The following is a 26,243-nucleotide window of genomic DNA, read 5'->3' as shown; positions in this document are numbered from 1 at the left end:
GGAGAAATTGCTTTGTTTAACTACAATGTAATCTAATGAGGCCACAGTCATTGGCTCAACCTCTATGTGAGTCATTCATTTTTTTTTTTTTTTTTCAGTTTTTAAAAGCTAATCTTCAATACTTTTTCGCACAGAATGCTACATTCTGAACACTAGTCAGGTATGAATTTTGCTTATTCCTGTTATAAGTTCACAAACAAAATTGTGGATGGGCAAGGACTGACTCATCCCCAAACCTGGAAAAATAATACACAAACTCTAATTATGCCCTAGTAGAGTCATTTCTATACACAAACATAGGACATAAATATTGTTTTAAAAGGAGTATGGACTTTGCCTAAAATAATTTTTTGAAGATGAACATAAATAGCTAAAGTTCTTTGGATCCTACTGGTTATTTTTACAAAATCAAATATCACTTGACAACACCTATGTGAGAAGATGAATCACTGGTTTCAGGCCAGCACAGAGATTTGCCAGAAGCATGTGAGGGCAATTCACTTCAAACCATATTTATTGAGCACCAACTATGTGCCAGGCACTATGCAAGGTGCTACGGACCCAAAGAGGAAATGACAAGGATTCTGCCCACAAGGCACTCACAATCACTAGAAGCAGATCTTGAGATGGAGAATAAGTTCTGTTATGATCTATCATCCTAAAAGGAAGAAAAAAATAGCGGCAAGCACATACAATTACTTTATACTCTAGTTATGAAATTGGGCATATTTAGAGGTGGCAAATGTTGATTATCCAGTCTATATTTTACTTAAAGTGTTGTAATATGTCATACAAGGAAAAAATAAGCTGTTCGAATCTTCATGCATGAGGGAGAAGGCAATGAAAATTCCTCCCTCCATTTCCAAACCCAAATCCTTATAATTACATTCAGGATTCTTTTATAGCCCAAGGACACAAAATAAAAGACAATAGGATGATAACTTCAATCCATTTATTTTGGATCTAAAGAGATGCATGCACTAAACTTGAAGCATTCTAAGTTATTGAAATATTTACATCATTGTACATGAATGTGGAGGAAATTTTCTTCCTATCTTGAGATAAAGGTGAAATAGATTTCTGGACTAGGCTTTCATATTTAAAGTGAGTTATGATTTTTCTTAAATGAGGGAGGTATTCTACTGGGATCAAATTTATCACAACTTGACCCGGAGTGAACATAGGGTACAGTTTTGGACCTTTTCTATCTAATTGCATTATGAATCTAGTAAGGATACCACTACTGTAAATAGTCAGGGCTTTCACTGTTTCATTTGCTGTAGCTGAAAAATATCTTATTTGGTTTGAATGTTCTTGCTCTAATTTTACTTTGCCTTGCAGGTTTGAAACACAGCAAACATCGAAGTTCAAAGTACACTAACCAAAGGAGGGCTGGGCACAAACAATATGACATTATAAAATTTACCAGGTTTGGACATAGAAACAGATTCAGATCATTATCAACCACATAGAGGATTATTTAAGTGGACTTAGAACAGACATCTCTCCATGAGACTCAGTGAATAAGACCCATATCAGTAAAACCCATACCTCCTCACAGGTAGAGGTAGGAGACCCAATAGACCAGATTAAACAGGCAGAAGGCAGTGGGGAAGAAGATCCGAGCATAGGAGTCCATTTTGGCAATGCGGATATGTATCCTCCCATGTCTCCAAGCTCCTGTTCGACAATCTTCAAAACAGCAGAAAAAACTGGCACAGTCCTTGCCATCCAGACACTCATAGCCGTACTCTTCATCTCTCTCTTGAAGGTGTGTAGCATTATTCATTTGAATGGTTGCTGATCTTGGGCGGATATCAATGGTAGGGGCCTGGGACGAGGGTAGGGAAGGAGAGGGATCGGTTAGTTGTTCTCGAGAGATCCTAGGCTGTTTTTCCACAATGTCACCAATGTGATGATGAATCTGAAAATGGGTACTCAGGAAATTGCTATGACATCATGATCTACAATGGTAAAATTGAACTTAGAAAGATAGCACATTTGCAGATTTCAAATTTTGAGCTTAAGCAGTGCAGCTGAAAATAATATCATCAAGCTAATAGCTATAGCAAGGAGATTGAACACCAAAAGAACTCAAAGTTAAATATTTAAATCAAATTACATGGAATCTTATTCTAGTAAGTATTAGATGTGACGTTGGTTACATGAAGGCATTTGATGGTGCTGCATGTGAGTGGAACAGAGAAATAAAAATGCATCAATTCTGAAATCAAATATTGTGTCATGCTTAGTTATAGGCAAATAGAAAACCCATTACACTGAGCAAATGTATTAAATGTTAATAGAAAATGTTAAAATCTATATAAATACAGAATTTTCCTGATTGTATACCACAATGGTATGGCTTATGTTTTAAAGGACTATGATTCTTTTTCTAATATTCACCATCTATAAGCTTAAGAATGTCAACAATGTTTACCTACATGTGAACGGAAATTGAGAAAAGAAGGTTACTACTTGTCAAATTTCCTGCTAGACCAGTTGGTAAATTTCTATACAACTAAATGATATATTTAATGTTAATTTGGATGATTTCATTTTAGGATAATCTAAACAGAAATTCTAACGTCTCAGGATCAGCTATTATATTTGAATAGAAATCTCATTGCAACACATTATAGTAGAGCCAACAGGCTTAGGGATCACTCTGGAAATAAGGAATGGATATTTTAACTCAAAGCCTTTCAAAAAGAATATTGTTCTTACAGAACTTACAGGTAGTGTTCAGAAAAACAGAAATCATTAAGTTTACAAACAATAATGAACCAATACATTTTGAATTAAGATTTACAGAGTTAAATTTTAGTTTTAAAAGAGTACAAACTTGGTAGTCGTAATCAGTAAGACTCAATCCCATTTTCATCTGAAAAGAGGAAGCTCACTTTGGCTTTGATGGATAAAGCAGCCTTCTTTACCTATGACATCTCACAGGGATTATAGCTTTTGAGCTTGGTGTAAGATTAAAACCTATGTGAATTAGCGTATAGTTGCTGAATCAACTCTAGAAGTCTGTAGAACTTTCTCCAACATATTATCTCTAGTAGAATGCTTAAATGTCTACTCATAAAACAAAATAAAACACCATGTAAGCATTAATAGTTAAATTTAGCAGTTGCATGCAGTGAATTTCCATTCCAAAAACATTATACCTTGAAGGAAAACATCCGAAGAAGCTTTGGGTTTGTAGACAGAAAAGAGAATTGCATTTGTTTTTAATAAAAAGGAGAAAAAAAGAAACGAAAAAAAAGAGAGAGACAAGATAAATTAAAAATACATTTTGAAAACACAGTAAGTGAAATGAACTGAAATTATAAACACAGAAGGAGAGTTCTGAGCTTGGGATAAAGTATTTGCTTAAAGTTAAGTGTAATTTTGTAATTACTAGTGAAATTTTTAATAAATTAATCTACAATTATTTGACTGAAGAAGCCAGAGTTGTTCAATTGCAAGGAAGTTTTCTATTGCCTGGTTCCCCTGTTTAAAAATATCATGATTCTATTTTCTAATTATCATCAAGGATAACTTAATAGGTGAGTCTTGACACAATTATCCAAAAGGCATATTAAACAGGAAAATAAACTTTCAGCTTCTCATTCCTTGTTTATTTTCTTGCTAGTTCTGATAAATCATCTAATTGCCTAAAAAGAAGTACATGAAATTCTCAGGTAATTTCATTTTCTCAAATTTTTATCCTGTTCTCCTCTGCCTTTTCTTCTTCTGCCATTTCCATGACCCTGAATAAGGGAATCTGCCTCTATCTTTGCAACAAAATCTACTCTGCAATGGCGTAGCTGACAGAGAGGGCCAAGGGGCTTTTTCCAAAGGACTCATCAGAACTTGTTTGAAAGCCACTCCTCATGTCCTTGTTATAGCTGGCAGGTAATATGCCAACTCTCAATAGAACCACCTTCTTGAGGGAGAGTGAAATGGAAAGTGAACAAGAGGGAGCAAACAAAAACAACACAACAAGGAAAATAAAACAAGGATAAAGAAAATGGAAAGTCAGAGAGAGGCAAAACAGACAGGGAAGGGAAGGACTGCATAAAGCATTGTAAATATTTGAGCAATTAAAGAAAGCATTTTTTAAATCAAGAATAATGATGTTTCTTTCTTTCCATGTTCCAAAGTCTTACATTCAAATAAACACATTACTCTTGTAGTACTTCACTTGGGTTTCTGCAGCTGCATCAGAATACAACCTAGAATCAGCTAAATTCCTTCCTTACAATTCAACCTCCAAAGTCTCTGGGTTGGATAGGTAGAGCGTATTATGGCTCTCAAAGCAGAAGGCCATGATCCAGGATTGTCAGGTGATTTTCTTTGCCCATATCCTGGAAGGGAATGGACCTTAACTTTCATGGGGATTTCTATGAGCCAGCCACTTTGTTCAGGTGTGTAAATGGGTAACTATGTGCTCTCCTCAACACTCACAATAAAAAACAGTTGCTTTAGGCATTTGTGTTTATGCCTCATCCTCACTATTTAAAGTTTGGTTGCAAGTAGAAGTCATCCTCCCTGTTTTCAAATTGTGGCACTGAAGTCAATCCAGGCTGGAAACCGTATAAATCATCAAAATCAACTATCATCACCAACTACTAATGTTAAGTACATTCATGTGTACAGTACTATGTAATATTTTGGGATTTTTTGTTTTGCCCTTCATTGCCACATTTATTTCTCATAGCAGCCCCATAAGACGAGTGTTTTTAAATAATACACTATATATATATATATCACACACAAGGAGGCTAACTAACTTGCCCATATAATAGTAAATCATTTGTTTTAAAAACAAAAAGATACATTTCAAGAATGAAATCAATAGAAATTATCTGGTGACAATACCCACACTCCACCTCCATACACACACTAAATCATTTGCAAAAATGTAGTCAGCCTTGAAACTTCAAAGACCTTATAGCTTCCTAGTGGAATGCCTTAAATGGAAGTTTTAATTTAAAACATCAGTAATTTAATAATATTATCATGGCCAGGCGCAGTGGCTCACGCATCTAATCTCAGCACTTTGGGAGGCCGAGACAGGTGGATCACCTGAGGTCAGGAGTTTGAGACCAGCCTGACCAATATGGTGAAACCCCATCTGTACTAAAAATACAAAAATTAACCAGGCTTGGTGGCATGTGCCTATAGTCCCAGCTACTCAGGGGGCTGAGGCAGGAGAATTGCTTGAACCCAGGAGGCGGAGGTTGCAGTAAGCCGAGATCCCACCACTGCACTCCAGCCTGAGCAACAGAGTGACACTCCATCTCAAAAAATCAGTGAAACCTGGAATAATAGCAACAAGAAGAAGGTCGCATTTCTCAAAAATGGCTCTAGTCTCCACAAAATAAAGAGAGCAGGTAATTATATTTGCATAAGAACCCTGACATAGAAAATAGAAACAGACTTGAGTCTCTCTCAAGTAACTAATGACCATAAATGAATCATTATGGCCTGGCTAAACTCATACATGCTGTTTTCATCTTGGAGCCCAAACTGCTGAGCCTTAGCCTGCAGATAGGCTAATGAAAACAAACTAAACTGAAATCATAAAAATTTCAATGGTCCCAATGGAAAATGATACATACAGGGTTTTTCTTCTTTTTATCTTTGTCCTTGCTTGGTTTCCGGTTGCTGACAAAATAATGCAAGGTGCCATACTCCACCAGAGCAGAGAAGACAAAGATGAAACAAACAGATACAAAGAGATCCATCGCTGTGACATAGGAGACCTTGGGGAGCGATTTCCGGGCAATGGTGCTGAGGGTAGTCATTGTCAGGACAGTGGTGATACCTGAAGAGAGGTGTGATAATACAGGTCATGTGATTGCATAAGCAAGTTGGGTAACTGAGTCACTCATGAGACTACATTGTTTCATGACTTCTGATGGGCAGTTTCAGCAATGGGAAAGGAGGTATAAGTGGATTTAATTCACTCTATTTACAAATATTTATTGCCTGTCTACTATGTATCAGTTGAAATGACAAACACTGATGAATAGATTTGGTCTGGCCTTTGTGTACCTTATATTTTAGTGAGAGAGATATACTGTGAATCATGTCAGCAGAGAAAAGTATAATGTTACATTATGGTATGTGCCATGGAGAATATAGGGATGGTGAGAAGCTAGTTAGATGGAATGCTCAGAGAAGACCTTTTTGAGGAGTTGATGTTTAAAGTAAAGCTTAAAATGTAAGAAGAAACTAACCTTTTGATCATTATTAAATTAAGGGAGGGTTCTGAGAAAGAGAAATCTTGTCTGTTATTTAAATTTTTAGAAGACCTGGCACCTGGGAAGGGACAAGGGGATTAAAATTATTTTGATAAAAAGGAAGTTATAAAATGTGGCACATGCAGAAAGTTTACATTTTATTCCAATTGCAGGGAGAAATTATTCAAAGATGCTAAATAGAGGAGGTGGGTTATGTGTAAGTGGCATGCTCTGATTGATGGATTCTTTTTAGATTATTATAGGATTAAAATAAGTATCTCGGAAGTAACATAATAGGTAATATTTACTGAAAACTTCCTTCTGCCAAGGGCAATGATAAGTGCTTCATATACATTGTTTCTTTGAATCTTCACAGCAGGTATTTTCATTCTGAATTTATAGATAAGAAGAACAAGGCTAAAGGACCAGTACCACATCCAATAGTTGGTAAGTAGCAGACAGAATTGAACACAGAAATTACATGAGTGATTTCAAAGCTCATACTTTACTAATTATACAACAGCACCTATCCAAACCTGTCCTCTCCAGCGGTTGTTTAGTGACAGGGAACAATGTCAAGACAACCTATATTTATCAACCAGAGAAGGATGAGGAGCTCTCTTATGTAAAAGTTGTGTAATTTATACTAAAGGCAAAATGGATTCAGTATTCAAATAGGTTCTAGCTCTTGCTATAGGAACTTAAGTTATCTTAACACTCTAGGCGTCAGTTTTCTCATCTGTGGGACTAACTCTTTGAAGGTCCACCTATCTTACCATTCTACGATTCTAGTTTGGCATTTCTAATCCTGAGTGGAGGCATCTTTCTGTACTCTAAAAGCAATAATCCCAACTTTTACCAGGTTTTGTTATTTATATTTCTTACGGGGGACAGAAAAGAAAAATAAAGTTTGCATCATTTAATGATGTGCAATTCTGACTATTACTGCTAACCAAGAGACTTCTAGGGGACAGCCAGATTCTCCTCTGTCAAAAGGAAGTGCTAGGGAAACTTCGAAACAGGTCGGGCCAGGCATGGTGGCTCACACCTGAAATCCCAGTACTTTGGGAGGCCGAGGTGGGTGGATCAGGAGGTCAGGAATTTGAGACCAGCCTGACCAACATGGTGAAACCTTGTCTCTACTAAAAATACAAAAAATTAGCTGGGCTTGGTGGTGGGTGCCTGTAATCCCAGCTACTCAAGGGGCTGAGACAGGAGAATCACTTGAACCCGGGAGGTGGGGCTTGCAATGAGCTGAAATCGTGGCGTTGCACTCCAGCCTGGGTGACAAGAGTAAAAACTCTGTCAAAAAGAAAGACAGACAGACAGAAAGAGAGAGAGAGGAAGGAAGGAGGGAAGGAAAGGAAGGAAGGAAGGAAGGAAGGAAGGAAGAAGAAAGAAAGAAAGGAGAAAGAAAAAGAAAAAAGAAAGAATGAAAGAAAGAAAGAAGAAAGAAAGAGAAAGAAAGAAGGAAGAAAGAAAGAGAAAGAAAGAGGTAGAGAGACTTGGAGGGCAAGAGAAGAGGAAGATACTGAGAAAAGCACCAGTGTCATACAGGAAAAGATGTAAAGCTGTTATTCTCTAATAAGTAGGTAACTGGTAGAACATGCTTAGAAGAAAATTGAGAAAAGCAAAAACACTCTTGAATAAAGGATAAGTAAGAGGAAATAAAATTACTGTTATCTTCCTAATCAGTTCAAGTCTTTGTCCGAGCCATTTTTGAAGAGTTCAGCTACATTTCCAAGAACCATGTGGTTCTCTTGGGTCATTTAGTTGTAGCTTAGTATGAAAGTTTCCTAAATACGTACTTGTTATGAAATTTCAGACAGTGGAAAGACTGGTGTTGGTTTAAACAGCTATGGAGGAAGAGTAGCCTTTAATACAGGAAAGAGATGATTTATTGATCTTTTTCTTTGACCAGATACTGTGCCAAGCACTTTCTATTATCTCACAAGATCCTCATAATGATTCTATAATGAAAGTATTATTATTACTATTATTATTATTTTTACAGGTGACAAACACTGAGCATTGGAGGAATAAAAACTTGTTCAAGATAGTAAGTGGTAGAGATGAGATACAAACCTAGGCAGCCCGACTTCAAATGCTGTGCTCTGAACCACAGTATTTTAGCTCCATAAATACATGAAAAATACATGGCATGAAGTGCCAGACAGATGGGACCTATTGTAGATTCCTGACTGGGGAGGTGATATGGGTCTGGCGTCTTCCATATTATCATGGTAGAACCTTAGGGAGGTTTGAGATCCTCATCTACAAACTGGGAGTGGTGGTGGTAATGATGGGGAACCTTATAAGTCTCCAGTGAAGATTAAATTTAAAAATGTGCCTAGGGTACCAATACCTAGTAAAATCCTAATAAATATTAGGTATTGATAGTTTTTATTTTAGAAAAGAAAGTTCTATTTCTTAACTAAAAAACATTTAATTCGGTTGTCTATGCATTAATTCATGTAAGTTTCTCATTGTGCCTAATCACAACTGATATTTTTGCAGAGGACTGAAAAACTAAATTGGCACTGTGGACTTCATTTTACAATCAGGCCTGAGGCTATACTTGACCCTCGACAAGTGAAAATGTCAGTATTTATGGTAGGTACTGTAGATGAGTTAATTTTTTAAAAATGTGGCATGTGATAATTTGGGAGAAACAAATTTTGACATGCAAGTTAAATACTGTTCCAGCAAATTGGGAAAATGTTATTTAGGCTACATAGGCATTCATCAAAGCTATGTAGAAGTAGACTCTTGAAGAATTGCCTCATGATATTTTCAGGGCTCTGCCTGGAGCCACAGGAAAGAGACTGCAACGACATCAATAGTGAGAGGCAGAGTAGGCATGGTTTATATTGTCTCCTCAACCAACAATAAGACAGCTTCCATTTTGATAAGTAAATAAGTTAGACTTAGCTTACCTGGGTAGATGAAATATATCCATAGCTTTTAACAGTTCCTCCAGTCTTGGCATGAAGTAAGCTCTTCAGGGATGTTACCTCACCTCAAAGCAGTTAGGTGAAAAGTACCAAATGGTATTTTCATTTCATTCATCGTCACTACACCAGAAATAAGCCTCACCAACTACCACCTGGGCACCAAACTACATTCACTTTTATATGCTCCAAGATGGTGGCTGCCCATACTCTAGGACTCTGTGCTCAGAAAACAGCCAGTATCTCTGAGTCAACGTGGATAAATTTATCTTGCTCATCAAACAAAATGGCCTAACTGTTCTGTGGCAAGAAGCTTAAGGTCTGCGTGTGCTTAAGGTCCTCTCATTTAACTCTGGATTGTAAACATTGGGAAAAGTAATGGGACTCAATGAAGTCTAGAGCAGGGTTCTAAAAGGTGACTGCACATTTGAATCACCTGTGGATTTTTTGTTTGTTTGTTTTTCAATCCTAACACCTAAGTCACGTTCTAGACACATTAGATAAGCATTTCTTGGGGTTGAACTAAGGAATCTGCACTTCAAAAAGTCCTCTAGTGACTTAAATGTTCAATTAAATTTAAGGAGCACTGATCTAGAAAAGTGAGACAGCAAAGTTAAAATAGAGAAACTGGCTCCGCTCCGCTCCTCACCTGTACCTACAATTGGTCTTCACCAAGGCCTCCTACCCAGAGCAAACCTATGTCTCATCAGCTGAGGTGCAGATCTACTACCTCCTTATGCTGTGACTTTGTGTATGTCATCTAACCTTGTAGCACCTCTACTTCCTTAGCTCAGCTCTAAAAATTGTGATAATAATGATCATTACAGCAACTTCTACATGCAGGTGTTGTGAAGAATAGAAAAGACATAGAGACCATATTGAGCATTCCTGACTTACAAATTACAAACAAGTAGAAGCACCTATCTGCTATTTGCTCAAGGGCCTCTTGCTCATTCCAAAACTCACTCACTTTGATCCCTTCTTCCACCATGATCCTTTGCCAGTGAATACTTATTTACTGAGTGGGTTAAATGAGTTACCCAAGAAGTCATGAGAGAGATTTTGGCCAGCAAGAATCCAGGCTTCAAGAGGAGAGATTGATTGGAAATCTCTTCCTTAAAATGTTTTTGGGAAGAGGGTGGATTAGAATACATCAAGGTATTTGCTCCAGCCATACATAAGTGTATACATCAATTGAACAATTATTTGAGGTACCAGCCATGTTCCAGGCACTGTACTAGAGATGTACAAGACTGACATTCTGATGACAGACATAGAAGCTTGTAATGCAGTATGTATCTGTTCATAGTGACAAGTAATAGTCCTAAAGTAATAGGCTAAACATATTTGGGGTTTGTTTCAGCGTGTAGCATTAGACAAGATATTTTCATTTTTGAGAAGGACTTGTAACACAAAGTACCACATATAACAGGAAAAATCAAAATAACTTTCTTTTGAAACAGATGGGAAACTAAATTAGGTTTGGAAGAGGACAGATATGCAAATGATGTCTTTTCCCCCAGTAATCACTTCTGCCCTCAGCTTAATAACTTAGTACAGACCATTTTGTCAGAAAATGACTATAGTAGCCAACGTCTCTGAGGCTTTACTATTTATGTGCAATTTGCATCGAATACTTTATTTAACCCTAGTAGAACCCAATAAGTTAGGTACAGGAAATTATACTTGTTTTATATATGAGGAAACTGTGAATTAGAGATTAAACGACATTCTAATGTTATCCTAAATGTGTGATGTCAAACCCATATTTGTGGGACTCCAAAACCCAATTTCCTAGCTATTACACCCTACTGACTCTTTAGACAGTTAGCAAGGGATGTGGTTCTAGGTTTTACATAGCTGATGAAAGGGTGTTGAATTTTGTTCACGTCTCACTAGCTTTATTTTTAGTTAAGGTTTTAAAAAGTTTCATGTGTTGGGCTTTGTTTTAGTCTGTGTGAGTCTTCTTCCCCATGTGAAGAAACAGATGTGAAAATTCAAGACAAAGATCACCATATATATTAGACTGAGCAAACTGCAAATAATCTTAAGAGTCGCTTTTCCCCCAAAAATTTCACAGGTAAATATGTTTTCTCAAAAATAATTTTTTCCATGGCTGTTCTGTAAAGAGCCAATTACTTCAAATGTTATCGCAATAATTACTCATGTGGGGAATAGCCAACAGCCAATGGCGTGCTAGTGAATGTGTAACAATTAACTCTAGAAAAAAGAAGGCCCTGACTTTTGTTTCCATGTTGTTAATATTTCCTCCTTGGGTGATTTCACATTAACAATGTGGCATCACCGAATACCAAGTTGGGAAGAGATAAACACAATCAACTTTCACGAGCTGGTGCAAGCAGCTTCAGCATATTACCCAGAGAACTAAACAAACACATCTGTTAATATTAAAACGGTTTTTAAAAAATAGTTAACTAAAATTTCTTAAGAAAAGTTACTCAAGAAAACCTATCAAGGTAACTAAGGAGAACCCAACTATAGAAGTAAAAAAATCTTTTTTTTTTTTATTATGCTTTAAGTTTTAGGGTACATGTGCACAACGTGCAGGTTTGTTACATATGTATACATGTGCCATGCTGGTGTGCTGCACCCATTAACTCGTCATTTAACATTAGGTATATCTCCTAATGCTTTTCCTCCCCACTCCCTCCACCCTACAACAAGCCCCGGTGTGTGATGTTCCCCTTCCTATGTGCATGTGTTCTCATTGTTCAATTCCCACCTATGAGTGAGAACATGCAGTGTTTGGTTTTTTGTCCTTGCGATAGTTTGCTGAGAATGATGGTTTCCAGCTTCATCCATGTCCCTACAAAGGACATGAACTCATCATTTTTTATGGCTGCATAGTATTCCACGGTGTATATGTGCCACATTTTCTTAATCCAGTCTATCATTGATGGACATTTGGGTTGGTTCCAAGTCTTTGCTATTGTGAATTAAAAATGCCAGTTCTCTTGAATATGAAACAAATGGTATTTCTATGCAATTGCAGGCTAAATTTCAAGCAGATCAACATAGAAATGGACATAAAAATTACTTGTATTTGGTACTTATCTTGAGAAACTGCAACATAAACAAAGGTGTCTCACCTAAAGATGTTCTGGCTGGAACAGCATCCTTATTGATCCAGAAAGACACCCAGGATAGGACGACAATGAGTGTGCAGGGGATATAGGTCTGGATGGTAAAGTATCCCATTCTTCTGCTCAGATCAAAGTAGACAGACATGACCACATAATCTCCTGGAACAGACCAAAGATAACACCATACAACCCTTTATCAATCACTGGAGAGCATTAAAACTAAGCATGTATTTAATGGTCATGCACACACATTTAAATTAAGAGTTTTCTACAAGTGGTATGTTGAAAACTATTTTTGCCCGCTTGGGTTAAAAAACAAAAATGAAACACAACCTGAACTGAATCCCAACTCTTTTAGAAGCAATTTGTCTACTAGATCGAAGGAAACATTTTTAGCATACTGATCATATTTTCTTCTTTCTGTGCTTTCTGACGTCCTCTCTTCCTACTTCACAAACATTATAAAAATGTTTGGTGAGGAGGGTAGGGAACAGTATTTCTACATTGTGCGTATCTTGTCTGCAATTCATTCTAGGTTTTGTAACAATTTCCTCTCATTTCTTAGGACGAAATCTTTATCTATAAAAAACATACAAGGATATCCTGGTGCTTGACACTAATAAATGAATATTTTACTCAGAATTTATAACTAAATTCCTATGATGAGACATTTTTTCACATGTTCATTGAATCACATGGTTTTCCTTTATGGCAGTTACTTTAAATTTTAAGTGTATATTCATTTGTGTGGTGATTTTTGCAGTATCTTTCCCCCTACTGGACTTTATCTGCATGAGTCTACAAACAGTTCCCATTTAAGCTCACCATTGCAAACTAGTACTTAGCATTCTGCATGACTCCAAACAGGCATTCAGTAACATTTGTCAAGTAATTGTGCAAATGAATTAATGCCTTTATAAATCGTACACATAAAATTCTCTAAAAATCAAGAAGATATATTATGGAACATTTGAATTAAAAAGCAAAATTTGGCTGGGCGCGGTGGCTCACGCCTGTAATCCCAGCACTTTGGGAGGCCGAGGCAGGCGGATCATGAGGTCAGGAAATCGAGACCATCCTGGCTAACACGGTGAAACCCCGTCTCTACTAAAAAATACAAAAAATTAGCGTGGTGTTGTGGCGGGCGCCTGTAGTCCCAGCTACTCGGGAGGCTGAGGCAGGAGAATGGCGTGAACCCGGGAGGCAGAGCTTGCAGTGAGCCGAGATTGCGCCACCGCACTACAGCCTGGGCAACACAGCGAAACTCCTTCTAAAAAAAGAAAAGAAACAAACAAAAAAAAGAAGCAAAATTTATGTAAATAATCCAGAGAATATATGAAGAAAAACTACCTAAAGAATAAAGGAATAACCATGTAGCAATGCATGAGAACAATTTATTGTGACACAATTTGAAGTCTCTTTTTAAAGTCATGATGCATAAGTTGCTCTTAAAATTTCACGTCATTCATTTTGAATCATCCCAAGTAAAATTTTAAAGCATTTTAGTTTTTAAAATCAGAAAATATATTACAGAAACACATCCCAGTTACTACACCTTTTAAAAATATTCTTAGGGAATATCTGTTTCAAATATTGTATCTGCACTCACAATGTGAGATGAATAAATGAGATAGCTTTTCAAATATTGCTTCTTTTTTCTTTGCTAAATTATATTTTGCTCTAAAATACATAGATAATTAAATTCAAATCATATCTTTTAGCTTGATTAGTTGGCTTTGTGCCTACGTTTCCCTACTTACTTGGCTGATTTAATCTGATTTGAAAATAAGGTGCCCTAGAAGCCTCATGCAGAGAAGATTGAATTAGCAGGGTGAGTTATTACTACTCAGTCTAGTTTTTCTTTCCCACTCTCAAGCTTCACCCCATACCCCTCAAAGCTGCTGAAATAGAAAGGCCTTTATTGGCTGCTCTTTGAGGGAGTAGACTGTCCCCTAACCTTGCAATATTTCCTAAGTGGGGTTTTGAATGCCTCTTAACACTGCCTTTTGTTAGATTGGCATACAGTTACTTGTTTAAGTCAGACCTGGCTGAGGTAGTGATCATGACCTAGCACTGATCAGGGAATTAGGCTTCCAATGGGACATCAGTTTCCTCCCAGAGATCAATAAGTAGCAATTATCTAGCAACTGTGCCTAAAGACTTGAAGGTAGAAATTTTTTATCAATGATAATAGATTTTATCTAATTCCCACAGCATATGCTTCTCTGTGTTAATTTATTGAACATAAGCTATTTAAAACCATAGCATTTCATAAACAGTTTGGTCCCTGCTTTTGTCCTAATTTAGAATATAACAGGCACAGGCTATGACTGAAGAGTAAAAAGATTTAATTTGAGATGACCTCTATTAACATCCATCTTTTTCTTTCTCATTTCTTTGATCAGAATATTAAAGGCAAATGCATCCTCTCTTATTCCAGATAGGAAAAGCAAAGTAATAAAGGAAGGTTTTTCATTTAAATAATAATATTCAGGGGTACCTTTTCTCCTATTTTCCCAGTCCTTGAGCTTTCTGCACATTTTAAATGTGTTTAAATAAAAAAAATTATGAATTATCATGTTTTAAATAAAGCTAGACAATTTTAGTAACTTCTTTTTACCTTATCATGTAAGTGAATGAAGATCTGCACTTGGGTATTAATGATCTGGCACTTTTAAAGGTGAACTTTAATTTTGTCCAAAGTTAACAAGATAATTACCTCAATTCAATTCTCCACTTCCCTTTAGGTCAGAGTCTAAACTTCCATGGTCCACTTATCTACCAATTTCTATTATAAGGTAATGGCTTCTGAGCATCTCTCATCTTTGCCAGCAAGTCTACAGCTTTTCTACCAGTGGATTATGGATTCAAATTTGAGAACAAGCCATTAAAAGCAAAGCAGCTTCACAGTGACAGCCTGATACCTGTCATATCTCCAAGGCCACGTCGCTTTTTGTATTCCTGAAAACTCTTGGGCTAAAGAGCCTATAAAATCAAATCCCCTTAAAGTGCCGCATCAGTGGATTTCCCAAGCCCAAAAGGTTTAAATGCCAAGCATGTCAAAGGTGGTTACTTCTGCCACTTCAGATTTATTCCTCCTATTGATTTATCCTAACATATGACATTAAAGTTACAGTATTTTATGTATGAGTTTCATTCCTGCTTTGGTCTTAATTTAGAGTTTATAGATGAAGGCTATGATTGAAGAGCGGAGACATATAATTTGAAACAACATCCATTAATGTTTATCTTTTTTGTGTGTGAGATTCTTATGTCTAGTTTTAGGAAAAGACTATCAATGGCAGGTTTTTTTTTTTAAGTTGTAGTGGTAAATAACCATACGATAGTTTTAAAATTTAATATTTAGTGGTGCGTTTAGGTTCTCATTTTCCACATGAAACTATCTCATCTTAAAAACTTGAAGATTCCATGGTAAAGAAGTCTTTCCCTCTATTGAACCCCTGAAATAATAGAAAATAATTTTCAAGTTACCAGTCATGAAAGCCTACTATGTGTAGACACTGGGCTGAATGGTTTGCATATATTATCTGTAAATATCCTAAATGCTTTATCAGGATGGTGAAAAAATGAAGTATCAAATATATCTTCACTTTGTGCCTCTCTCGTCACTCTTATTCAACTAAAAGATAGTTGAATAAAGTGTATCTTATTCTACTAGGTTAACTTTGAAGGCATAAATAGTGTTGTACTCTTCTTTACATTCCTTTTTCTAGCTCCTTTTTTAAGTCCACAGATATTTTGAATCACTGCTATGCATAGAGCAGTGTATTAGGTAATGCGGAGATTAAGACATAGGGGGCCTCATAACTGATTCTAAATTAAATGTGTTAAAAGGACATAAGATTATTCTTTTTCTACAACCCAGATAGACAGAGAGATGTTCTGGGACAATGCATTTTATCTAGCTTTTGCATCCCTCATTAAACACTTGAATTGGGGACATAATTCCATGAGGCTGATTTTGACCAAAGGCTTGCAGGACAGTTGATTGAGTTTTCATTTGGGAAAATTGTTTTCTGAAATTAGATCTGTACCTCACTCTAATACACAAAATAAATTTAAGATGGAACAAAGATCCAAATTTATGAGCGAATATAAATACTACAGAATGAAAACTATAGAATATCTATATAATCTTAGTGTGGAAAAAGCTTTGTCAAGTATAACATAAAATTTAAAAGGCATAAAGGAAAAAAGTTATGGGGTTGACTGTGTAAAATGTAAGACTTCTGTGTTATCAAGACTGCAGTGAGGGCACGGTGGCTCGCACTTGTAATCCCCTCACTTGGGGAGCAAGAGGCACATGGATTGCTTGAGTCCAGGAGTTCAACACCAGCCTGGGCAACATAGTGAAAATCTATCACTACAAAAAAAAAAAAATACCAAAAATTAGCCGGGCGTGGTGGCATGCACCTGTAGTCCCAGCTACTCCAGGGACTGAGGTGGGAGGATCCCTTGAGCCTGGGACGTGGAGGTTGCAGGTTGCAGTGGGTGGGTGGAGATCTTTCTACTTCACCTCAGACTCCTGCACTCCAGTGTGGGTGACAGAGTGAGACTTTGTTTCAAAAAAAAAAAAAAAAAAAAAAGAAAGAAAGAAAGAAAAGAAAAGAAAAAGAAAGAGTGCTCTAACTAGTTTTAAAGGGCAAAACACCACATTTGAGTGTGGTGAGATATTTCCAAAATAAATAAGAATTCAAAGGCTAATATCACCAGTACATAAAGAATTCCCATTTGTCATTGAGAAAAAAAAACCCTAAATTTTTAACTAAGCTAAAAAAAGGAATGAAGAACTTATAAATACAAAATATTTGAAAACTCAACTTCAGAAGGGATCAGTGAAATCCAAAGTCAAATAATAGTATTTCATTTTTAGCCTGGCAGATTGAGGAAAAAATAAATTCCTTGGTAATGTTTGGTCCTGAAAAGATGTGGACAGGGATCAGAGGTACACACTGTTGGTGGGGATACACAATGATGTGAACTTTTAGGAAGATAATCTGAAAGTATATAAAAAACATATTTTACTTTAAAATTTCTTGGATAAACACTACAGAAACAAAAAGTTTTCAAATATTTCCATGCAATTGGCACCAAAATTTTCTCATGGTTTTTTATGTGCCTAGAAGTCTAGGTAGAATACTCAATCTTTTGGCAGAATCCCAATCCCTGAGCTTAAGGGATCCAGAACATTTTTGTGGATAAAAGATTTCCAAATTAATCAGTTGCAAACTTCTATAAAGGCTACTCTCAAGCAGTTTCTGCATTCATCACCTGCCCACCATTCTCGGGGTTGTTTATTCTCTCATTAACTCTTCTGGAGTACATTCAATATCTCCTGCCAACCAGGTCCTGTGAGGTCAAGAGAGGGAAAACATATATAGCTAAGCTCTAGCTTTTGCCATCAAGGAGTTGTCAGGCCAAGAAAGTCACTGCTGCATAATGGCACAAGAGTTCTCATATAATAGATACATGCTAATTTATCTTACACACCACAATTAAACTTTCTGACAGGCACATTTTTGAAAATTCTGAGTAAAGAAACCTATGTTCACTAAACTTAAATAGGTCCACGCTCCTCTTCAGAGAAAGCCCAGTCTTCTAAACCTGGCATCAAGGCTATGGGTAATCTAAATTTAACCTAGGTCTTTCTTTCTTATTATTCTATTTGTGTCCTCTGAGCCCTAGACAGGTAAATTAAATGTTTTTATTTCTTGCCTCTATGATTTTTCCATCTTTATTCTTCCTGCCATCATCTCTCTTCTAGATTGCTGAATAATCTCTTTACCCCTTTTCTTCATTCCAACTTTCTGACCACCACCACCACCGCCACCCCACACACATATATTCCACAATGCGACTACACCTGTCCTATCTAAAATGGTAGCCATATTAAACACACTTTAAAAAATTAAATTTACTTTCTTAGTTACACAAACCACATTTCAAGTGCGCGAGAGCTACATGTAGCTAGTGACTGGTGTATTGGATGGTACAGATTATAGAGTTCCTTCATCATGGAACATTCAATTGGACAGTGCTAAACCAAGCTTTTCTTTCTAGAGTACATATTTGTTCAGGTCATTCCCCTTGAGCACCTCAGTATGAAATTCGCACTGCTTAACATGTGATTCTGGCCCAGTTTGCTTGATCCATCCTGAACCATCCCAGCTTTATAATCTCCCCACTTTTAGCTCAGCCATATGATTTATTTTCTGCTTTTCCAAGGGGAAACTTCTCATTATTTTGACCTTGTTTGCAATATGTTGCTCTCAACTTCTGAAATGTTCTCTACCCTCTGATCATGCCTATACATATAAATACCTCCAGACTCTTCAATAATTGCCCATTGATATCAGGACACACTAAAATTCTTTAACTTGTTCTCTAGGGCTTCATATGTTGTTTTGTTTTGTTTTGTTTTTCCCTCACTATATTCCCGGACTCATATTAAATAGTGATTCTTCACTGATTGGGGTTCTTGTAGTTCTTTACATGCCTTCCTCACCCTGCTTCCTCTTCCCACAGGGTTCTTTCACCTGCTGCCTCCTCTGGCCTCAACTCTAATATCCCATCTTTCTTTACTCACTTAACTCCATTTATTTTTCAAACGTCAATTAATGTATCTCATCGTGAAAGAAGCTCTTATTACATCAAATGTCCTCAGTAAGACATCATAGTAAGAGCTCAGTAAGATCACAATAAAAATATATGATGGTGAATACTGGATTATACTCTAGATTATAATTATTTTATGAGTTCCATAAGGGATGTAGCTCTAGCTATTTTGCTCACTATTTTATTCTGAGCATCTAGCACAGTGCCTGGGACATAGAGGGAATTCCACAATTATTTGTTACATAAATAAATGCTTTAGCTCTGTATGACATGAAGAAAATTCTAGATGAGCTATACACCAAAAGTCTTTAAGACCAAAGTGGAGATCAACATTGGCTTTTAAGATATTAAACTTTTACATTACAAATTATTGCTTCTGGAAAAATTTTTGCTGAACTTAATGTCAATGGATATAAGGTCACAGTGAGCTGTTAGCAATCCTAACTGCTTGCCAAGAAAAAAAAAAAGAGAGAAGGGAAATCAGCTTTATCAGAGTGGCTGCATTATGTTTAGTAAAGTATTATTTAGTGATTTGAGATTCTCAGCCAGATCCAATTAGTGAAAGAAGAGAACAAATGGGTTTGGCTGCTAAAACACAAGCACCACAGTGTGCCAAGTCTACTAGGTGTGTTTTTGTTTAAAAACTTTGCCGTTCTGATTTCATCTATTAAGTTCGTGAAGAACAAAATAGCAATTGAGGGAAATATAATTTTAAAAAGTGCATTCACATAATTTTTCTGGTTTAAATTTATCCTTTAAAGACTCCATCTGAATATCCACCGAGGGCAGGAGTGGAGAACTATACTGAAGAATGGGAACTGGTTTGAATCATTTTCCCTAGAAGGAGAGCAGTAATGTGTTCCCTGCAGGCTGCTGAGGAGGGATGGTCTTAGTCTCTTAGCTGAGATGGCTTTATTTTGGCCAATGGTATTTCTCTAGAAAAAGTGGCAAGTAGTGAGCTGTCAGCAGCCAACCCCTAAGCATCTGAGAGATGGGTGTGTGAGTTCAACGAAGGTGATAGGGTGGCAGGGGCATCAACAGTGTCCACTGCAAGGGCAAATATCAGATTAACTGGGTTCAAAATTTGAATCCTGTCACTAACTGGTTGTGTGATTTCAGGCAACTTTTCTATGTATCTAAGTCTCAACTTCTTTATCTGTAAAGTAAGAATAATAATAGAATCCACTTCACAGTGATATTGTGAACATAAAAAGAGTTAATATACATACCATTCTTGGTACAATTCCTGGCACATAGGATGGTAAGTTAATGTCAGTTATGACAAAGCAGAGTAATCTATGAAATATGATTAAACACTGTTCCGACCCATAATAAACATAGGAGAAACTTACTAAATATTCAAAAGAGAGAGTTAGAAAGTGTCTTAGAATAAATCTATACCAACCAATTCTATCCTCTTAAAGATTAAGCAGTTGACGTTCATCAAAGAAGGATGCTTTATCCAAAGAGACAGAGCTACCTACTGGCAGGCCCAAGAATCCTGCCTTATAAACCCATACTCCTTCTGTAGAAAATAGCCTCTGCGTTCTAAATCAGTGGTTAGGACTATGATGATAAATCCAAAAAAACAAACAAAAACAATGTGGAAAACTGACTAATTGTTGAATGTCAAGAATGTGGTTAATATAGAAAGCTGGTTTGGATAACTGGGGCCCTCAATGACAAACAGAGCCTTCATTTACTCTTGAACATTATATAATGCACGTATTAGCTTTAGGAAGCTGAAAACTCATTTGTCTGGAATACCAGCCTGCCTCTGACTCAACAAAAGCAGACATTTTCTCTTGGCGGATAGCTTTAGATGAAAGAAAGCTCAGTATTTGCAAAGCCTCCAAATGTAGTGGTTTTCTCTAGGTTCACGGAGCTAGGTCTTTGCTAATATCCCAGTTTTCTGCCTTCCTTTACTAGAAAATTCTCTTTATGCAAGAGGATCCCTTTCTCACCCTCCAAAAAAGCTACCACAGATGCCTAGCCCAATGTGGAATTTTGAAATGCAATTCATTTGTCTGAGTCCATAATCCAGTTCAAAAAAATGCAGCAAATATGTTCACCTTGGGATATACATAAATAAAACAACTCCAGCTCAGAAATCTAAAACTACAGCTACAAATGAATATATTTGCTACTTTGATCCATCAAAAGAGACAGCAATTTCCCAGTATAATTAACTGTAACTCCTGCAAACATCTAACTAGATATTAAAACATGTTTTACATAAACGCAGGGCAATTCACAGTAGCAGATCTAGTCCCAGGATTAAAGCACATGCAATCATGGTAGTAAGGTACAGAAATGCGGGTAAGTTGTTTAAATTCTCCCACTTAAGTAGGAATAAACAAACTTATTGCTAAGGCTATTGTGAGAAACACATTTGCTAATAGTAGGCAAAGTGTTTTGTCATCTTTTGAACACAGAGTATAGAAAAAGTGGTACATAGAGCTTTTTGAGGACAGTCGATTTGAAGAATAACTTCTGTGACATTGGTAGGTGATATTCCTGTTGAGTGATTTTTTTTTTCCTTTGTTAAAAGGCTACCTTCAGCCTTCAGGAGTAATAGTAAAGTAGCCAATCTTATGCTTGTTTCTACTAATATTAATGCATCCATGAAAGCCAGTAATACACTATTACAGTCACCCACTGTTAGAGCCAGTAATACATTATTAGAGCTCACATATTTGCATTAGTAAAATTATGCTGTTTTGTTCAACTCAGATTCTGAGGAACAGACTAATTACATACCAACAGGTTTTGTCAGAAGGTAACAAAATATTCTTTTATATGTAGTTAATGTTTGTATAGAGTATGGTTGTGACACTAACAGATCTAATTTACCTTTTGCAGAAGTCCCATTTCAGGAGAAATTTTAAAATGTGAATTCATATTCCATTCTTAGCTCTCATGGTTCAATGGAAATAGTTTCAGCACTTCAGAAGAGAGGTGCCAATAAGAAGCAGATATAATAGTCTAGTTGCATCTATTAACTTTGATGAGAAAATTAGCTTTAATAGAGAAAATGGGATCTACAGAGGTGTCAGTGAAGACCTGATAAATTCTGAGAAATGTTGCAGTCATTTACTTCTACTCAACCATATATAGTTAGGTAAGTGCTAGATATGCTCCTTTGAGTAAGAGAGTATAATTGATTTGTCAGAGTTGTAATCCCAGAGCCACAGAGTTGGGGTTGATATGTTACATTTTGCCCTTCTGACATAGAAATGATGAGACTGCATTTCACAGAGAAAATGAGTAGAAATTCTATTTGTGATGTGTTGAAAGAACAAAGAATTCTCGACAGAAAAATGCCTGGTCCACAGGTCTGTCCTGAAAAACAGATGCCTTATCCACGGGGAACAACTTTTTCTATCTACTCTGGAGACAGAATCTTGTTCTCCTTAAAAATTGCTTGGTATCCATCAATTTATAAAAACAGGACAGTATATTTAGTAAGAACCAAGTTCGTGTCCCAAATTGGTCAAAAACTAATTTGTGATATTAAGAGGTTATTTTAAGTAACCAATCTGAGACTCAGTTTCCTATTTTGTAAAATAGAGATGACAAAATTCTCCATAGCAACCTGACAGAGTTCTTGCAATACCTGTTGCAATAACTGGTTGTAATTAATCAATACTTGTTGTAATTACCACCATTTTTTATTTTCTCCTAGGTGCTGAAGGCTCTACTAGGAACCCTGAATGCCACCCAAAACGTAAGTTTTACTATTAGAAATATTTCACTGACTAGTATACACAGATTCAAATTTGTGGTAACTTCCTTATAGCTACTAATATTGGAGTAGGTGTCTCACCACATTTTGACCCTAAATCCAAGGCTTACCAATTATTTTTCAATAATTCTAACAAGTTAACAGCTGCAAAGTTTGGAAGGGCAGTACGAACACTGGGGGACATTTGAATCATGGCACGTGGATTCAGATTATATTCAGATGGATGCTATCTTGTGGATTGATAGTATGCATGTTAAAAGTCTTTATAAATATTTATTCTATATAAGTTTAGTCTTTATAAATAATTTGTATTCTTTAATAATTATAAATCTTGCAAATTTTTGTTCTTTCAGCTCATAGCTTATTTCATTCCTTGTTTAATATTCCTACCAAAGTTTGAGAACCACCAGAATTTAAAATATTACAAAAAAGAAAGAAGAGAATACAGTGGAGGAGAAAGAAGAAGAGTATAGTTGGGAATACTCTTAAAGTGATGTTTCTAAGTAATATTTTTTATTGAACATTGATTGGTTTCATAATATGCTAAAAATAATGACTTCTTCAATCAGGAACATTTGATTTTTGTGGAACAGCGTGCGATACCACTGGAGGTTCACCATGCACATTAGCACATATGTGCTTCTGCACTAGAAGATGTTTGCCTTTAACTTAGCATTTTCCAAAGATATATTGTCACGAAACTAGGCTTTTAGGAAACATTTACTATAGTCTATAGTACACATATTCAGCTGGACTTGCTGTGGGGGACACTCCTCTTTAGGAGTCATAATGTCCTTTGTCTTCCCTCATTTTTTCCTGACCTGTGAACAGAAATATACACCCTTTTAGAAGTATTGGAAAGAAAAGATTCCACTGCTTCTCCTCTCACTTTACTCATTTTGGTTATCTAACTGGTGAAATTAAGACACTTCATCACTTAGGTGTTTTCTTATTGAATGGATCTCATAATTCCTTGCTCTTGTCCTTCATTTGATAAGCTCTCTTGAATCAAGGCATGGATCACTGTTTAGATGATGACCTCATGGTCTCTCTCCATGCCTTCTATGGGGACTCAGTGGGTGTCAGCCAGCTATTCCAAGCAAGTGTATGCCCTACCACATCCACATCTCTCTTGAGCTGGTTAATACCAAATATTAGCCTTGGAGGAGAAAAAGTAAGAATCCCAGCTGTAAATAAAAACGAGTCCTACAAACCAAGGTTACCTGCAATCAAGATGATATTTGAATACTATCTCTTCAATTTACAATTCTATCTCACGAATGGGTCAAAATCAAGAGATAAAGAGAGAAATGTCATTAATAAATATAACCCCAAACCCAGAAACCTATTTTGGAGAAATAAGCGTATTAGTAGAAGCGCTTTATTTTTCTTGTCATTTTCACACTTTTGATGAGCCTGGGTAACTTTGCATTTGAAGCCGGACCTGATTAATCTAACCCAGGCACTGACATTTTCTTAAAGAAAAGGCTCCACAGAGGTAGAGAAACCTAATGTTATCAGAATACCAAGCTTTCTAAAATGGCTTTGAAAGCAGCTAGAAAAAAAAAATAATTGTTCAAATTCAGGCAACTGCAGGCAGTGGTTGCAAAAGGTCAAATCACAAAATGTTCCCCAAGATGTCAAATCACTCCTGGGAATATTCTGCAAAATTATAGGTTTAAAAACTTGACCTTACTTGCTCTTTATTCTCAAGCACTCGATTTTAAACTATCACACCCCTGCCCCCATGGAATTCTTTCACCCAGGAAGTTTTTCATTTTGTGAAATTCAAGGATATTTTTAAGATATCTGTTAAAAATCATTGCCAATATATATTTTAAAACCTCTGTACATTTTACCATACTATATAGAGTTGGTTCGAAAAAGCTCAACTTCTCTGAAAAAGGAAACTTTCTGTGTTGGTGGGCAAAGTACTAGATTCAAAGTCAGCAGACCTAGCTTCCAATTCCTGCCTATATGTGACTTTGTGTGATCTTGGGTGAATCCAATATCTTCTCTAATTCTCTTTCTCTTCCCTATAAATTATAACAAATTCAATTAAATGATAGATCTCTGAAAACCCTATGTAAACATTAAATATAATTTTAATATTTAAAAATTCATAGTGTTGTTATTTAAATTGACATATGTAATATATGTGTCAAATTTTAACAGTGGAAGCTCTAAAATTTATTTTTGAAATTTAAGGAATACAACATTTGATGAAAAATTTAAAAAAAACCTGTTATTTCTTAGTTTGACCTTTATTTGCTTTAAAATATTGAGCAAGAAATGTTACTTTACTTGTCCGGTCTGTTTTTTTCGCAGATGAAAACAGAAAAAATTATCATCTGTACCTCATAGATTTGTTGAATGGATTAAATAAATGATTCCTATGGTGTTTTAGCACAAGGACTCAGACCGGGTGCTTAACAAATGTTATTGAATGTTACTATCATTTTTTTTTTCACTTTTTAAATGTTTTCACATAACTCATAGGGTCTTATAATCTTGAGAATCTAGTTGTGTATTTCAGTTCTTTGTTTGGGTTTGCATTCTAATCTTTTTCACGTTAGGAAAGATACCCTTAGTGATGTTTTAAGAACAAGGAGAAAAACAAACTCTCCCTTTTCTTGTTTGCCATGTATCAACTTTTGCGGAAAATCTGTAACCTTACCCAATGTCAAATTCACCAAGATTTCATGTAGCTTATCTTCTGCAGAAAGGCAAAGAAAATTCTGGTGACATAAACATTGATCACAAACTTTCTTGCTTTCCTATGCCAGTTTGGCTATTGTTCTTGTTAAGAAAATACACCGATCAACAACTAATAAAATTTGAAAAGGCTTCTTGTGTTTTTAGTTCTAAAATTATTTCTCTAAAATATTATCACTTTAAAGTAAATAAAAGATATGCCAACTGGAAAAAAGAAAGTATATAATAGACTATTTGCAGTTAGAAAGAATATCAAGGATCACCTAATCCAGCTGTAACTGCGACTCAGAGTTGAGATTACATACCCAGGGTCACATAATTAGTACCAGATCTAGATGTAGAATTTTAGTTGCTTGATTCTTAATTTAAAAATTTCTCACAATGGCATTCCATTAAAAGACATGCACAGAGATTTTGGTCCATGATACTGAAATAATAACAGGATAACCATGACCACAGAATTATGCACATTTAGATACCAACTTCTTCAATTCTTCCATCTTAGAAATGATGAAACTGAAGCCCCTTGCTTTTCATCCTGCCTCCTCAAAAAGTCGAAGTACAGTATCAGAGCTTCACTGTCATAGATAACCATATGATAGAAGAGGGAGAGGAGAGGAGAGGAAGGAGCTCAGCATGGAGGAATATTTATTATCTGCCTGCTGAAAGCTGAGTTTGGAGCAACAGCATTTTGCAAATGCTCATGTTTCCCTCCTACATATCAGGAGAAGGGAAGCCAGGGGCATTTCCAGCATTGTTCCTTGAAGAGCTGTGGCATGCTGTTATGTAAAACAAACCCAGACAAGGGAAGGGATGCCAGCAAACAGTCTTACCACACTTAGTCAACTGTCCTCCAGGG

At 36.2% G+C, this 26,243-nt stretch overlaps 1 protein-coding gene across 4 annotated transcripts in view; it reads right to left on the bottom strand.

Moving 5' to 3' along the window:
• Positions 1–935: 935 nt before the first annotated feature.
• The window catches only part of GABRG2 (gamma-aminobutyric acid type A receptor subunit gamma2), a 116,749-nt gene continuing 91,441 nt past the window's right edge, over positions 936–26,243 (bottom strand). For 2 of the 4 annotated variants that reach the window (XM_054684761.2, XM_016954155.4), the window contains exons 7-10: positions 12,295–12,447; positions 5,610–5,815; positions 3,171–3,194; positions 936–1,831 (exon numbers count right to left, since the gene is read on the bottom strand). In XM_054684761.2, coding sequence (XP_054540736.1) covers positions 1,556–1,831; positions 3,171–3,194; positions 5,610–5,815; positions 12,295–12,447 — 659 coding nt within the window. In that variant the 3' untranslated portion in view covers positions 936–1,555. The remainder of the gene's footprint in view (positions 1,832–3,170; positions 3,195–5,609; positions 5,816–12,294; positions 12,448–26,243) is intronic. The other 2 variants (XM_063811654.1, XM_016954156.4) reach the window with 1 other exon arrangement.

The sequence above is a fragment of the Pan troglodytes genome, chromosome 4 (assembly GCF_028858775.2).
Source record: "Pan troglodytes isolate AG18354 chromosome 4, NHGRI_mPanTro3-v2.0_pri, whole genome shotgun sequence".
Lineage (NCBI taxonomy): Eukaryota > Metazoa > Chordata > Mammalia > Primates > Hominidae > Pan > Pan troglodytes.
The sequence above is the reverse complement of the archived record's forward strand: the minus strand, read 5'-3'. Positions and strand labels throughout refer to the sequence as shown.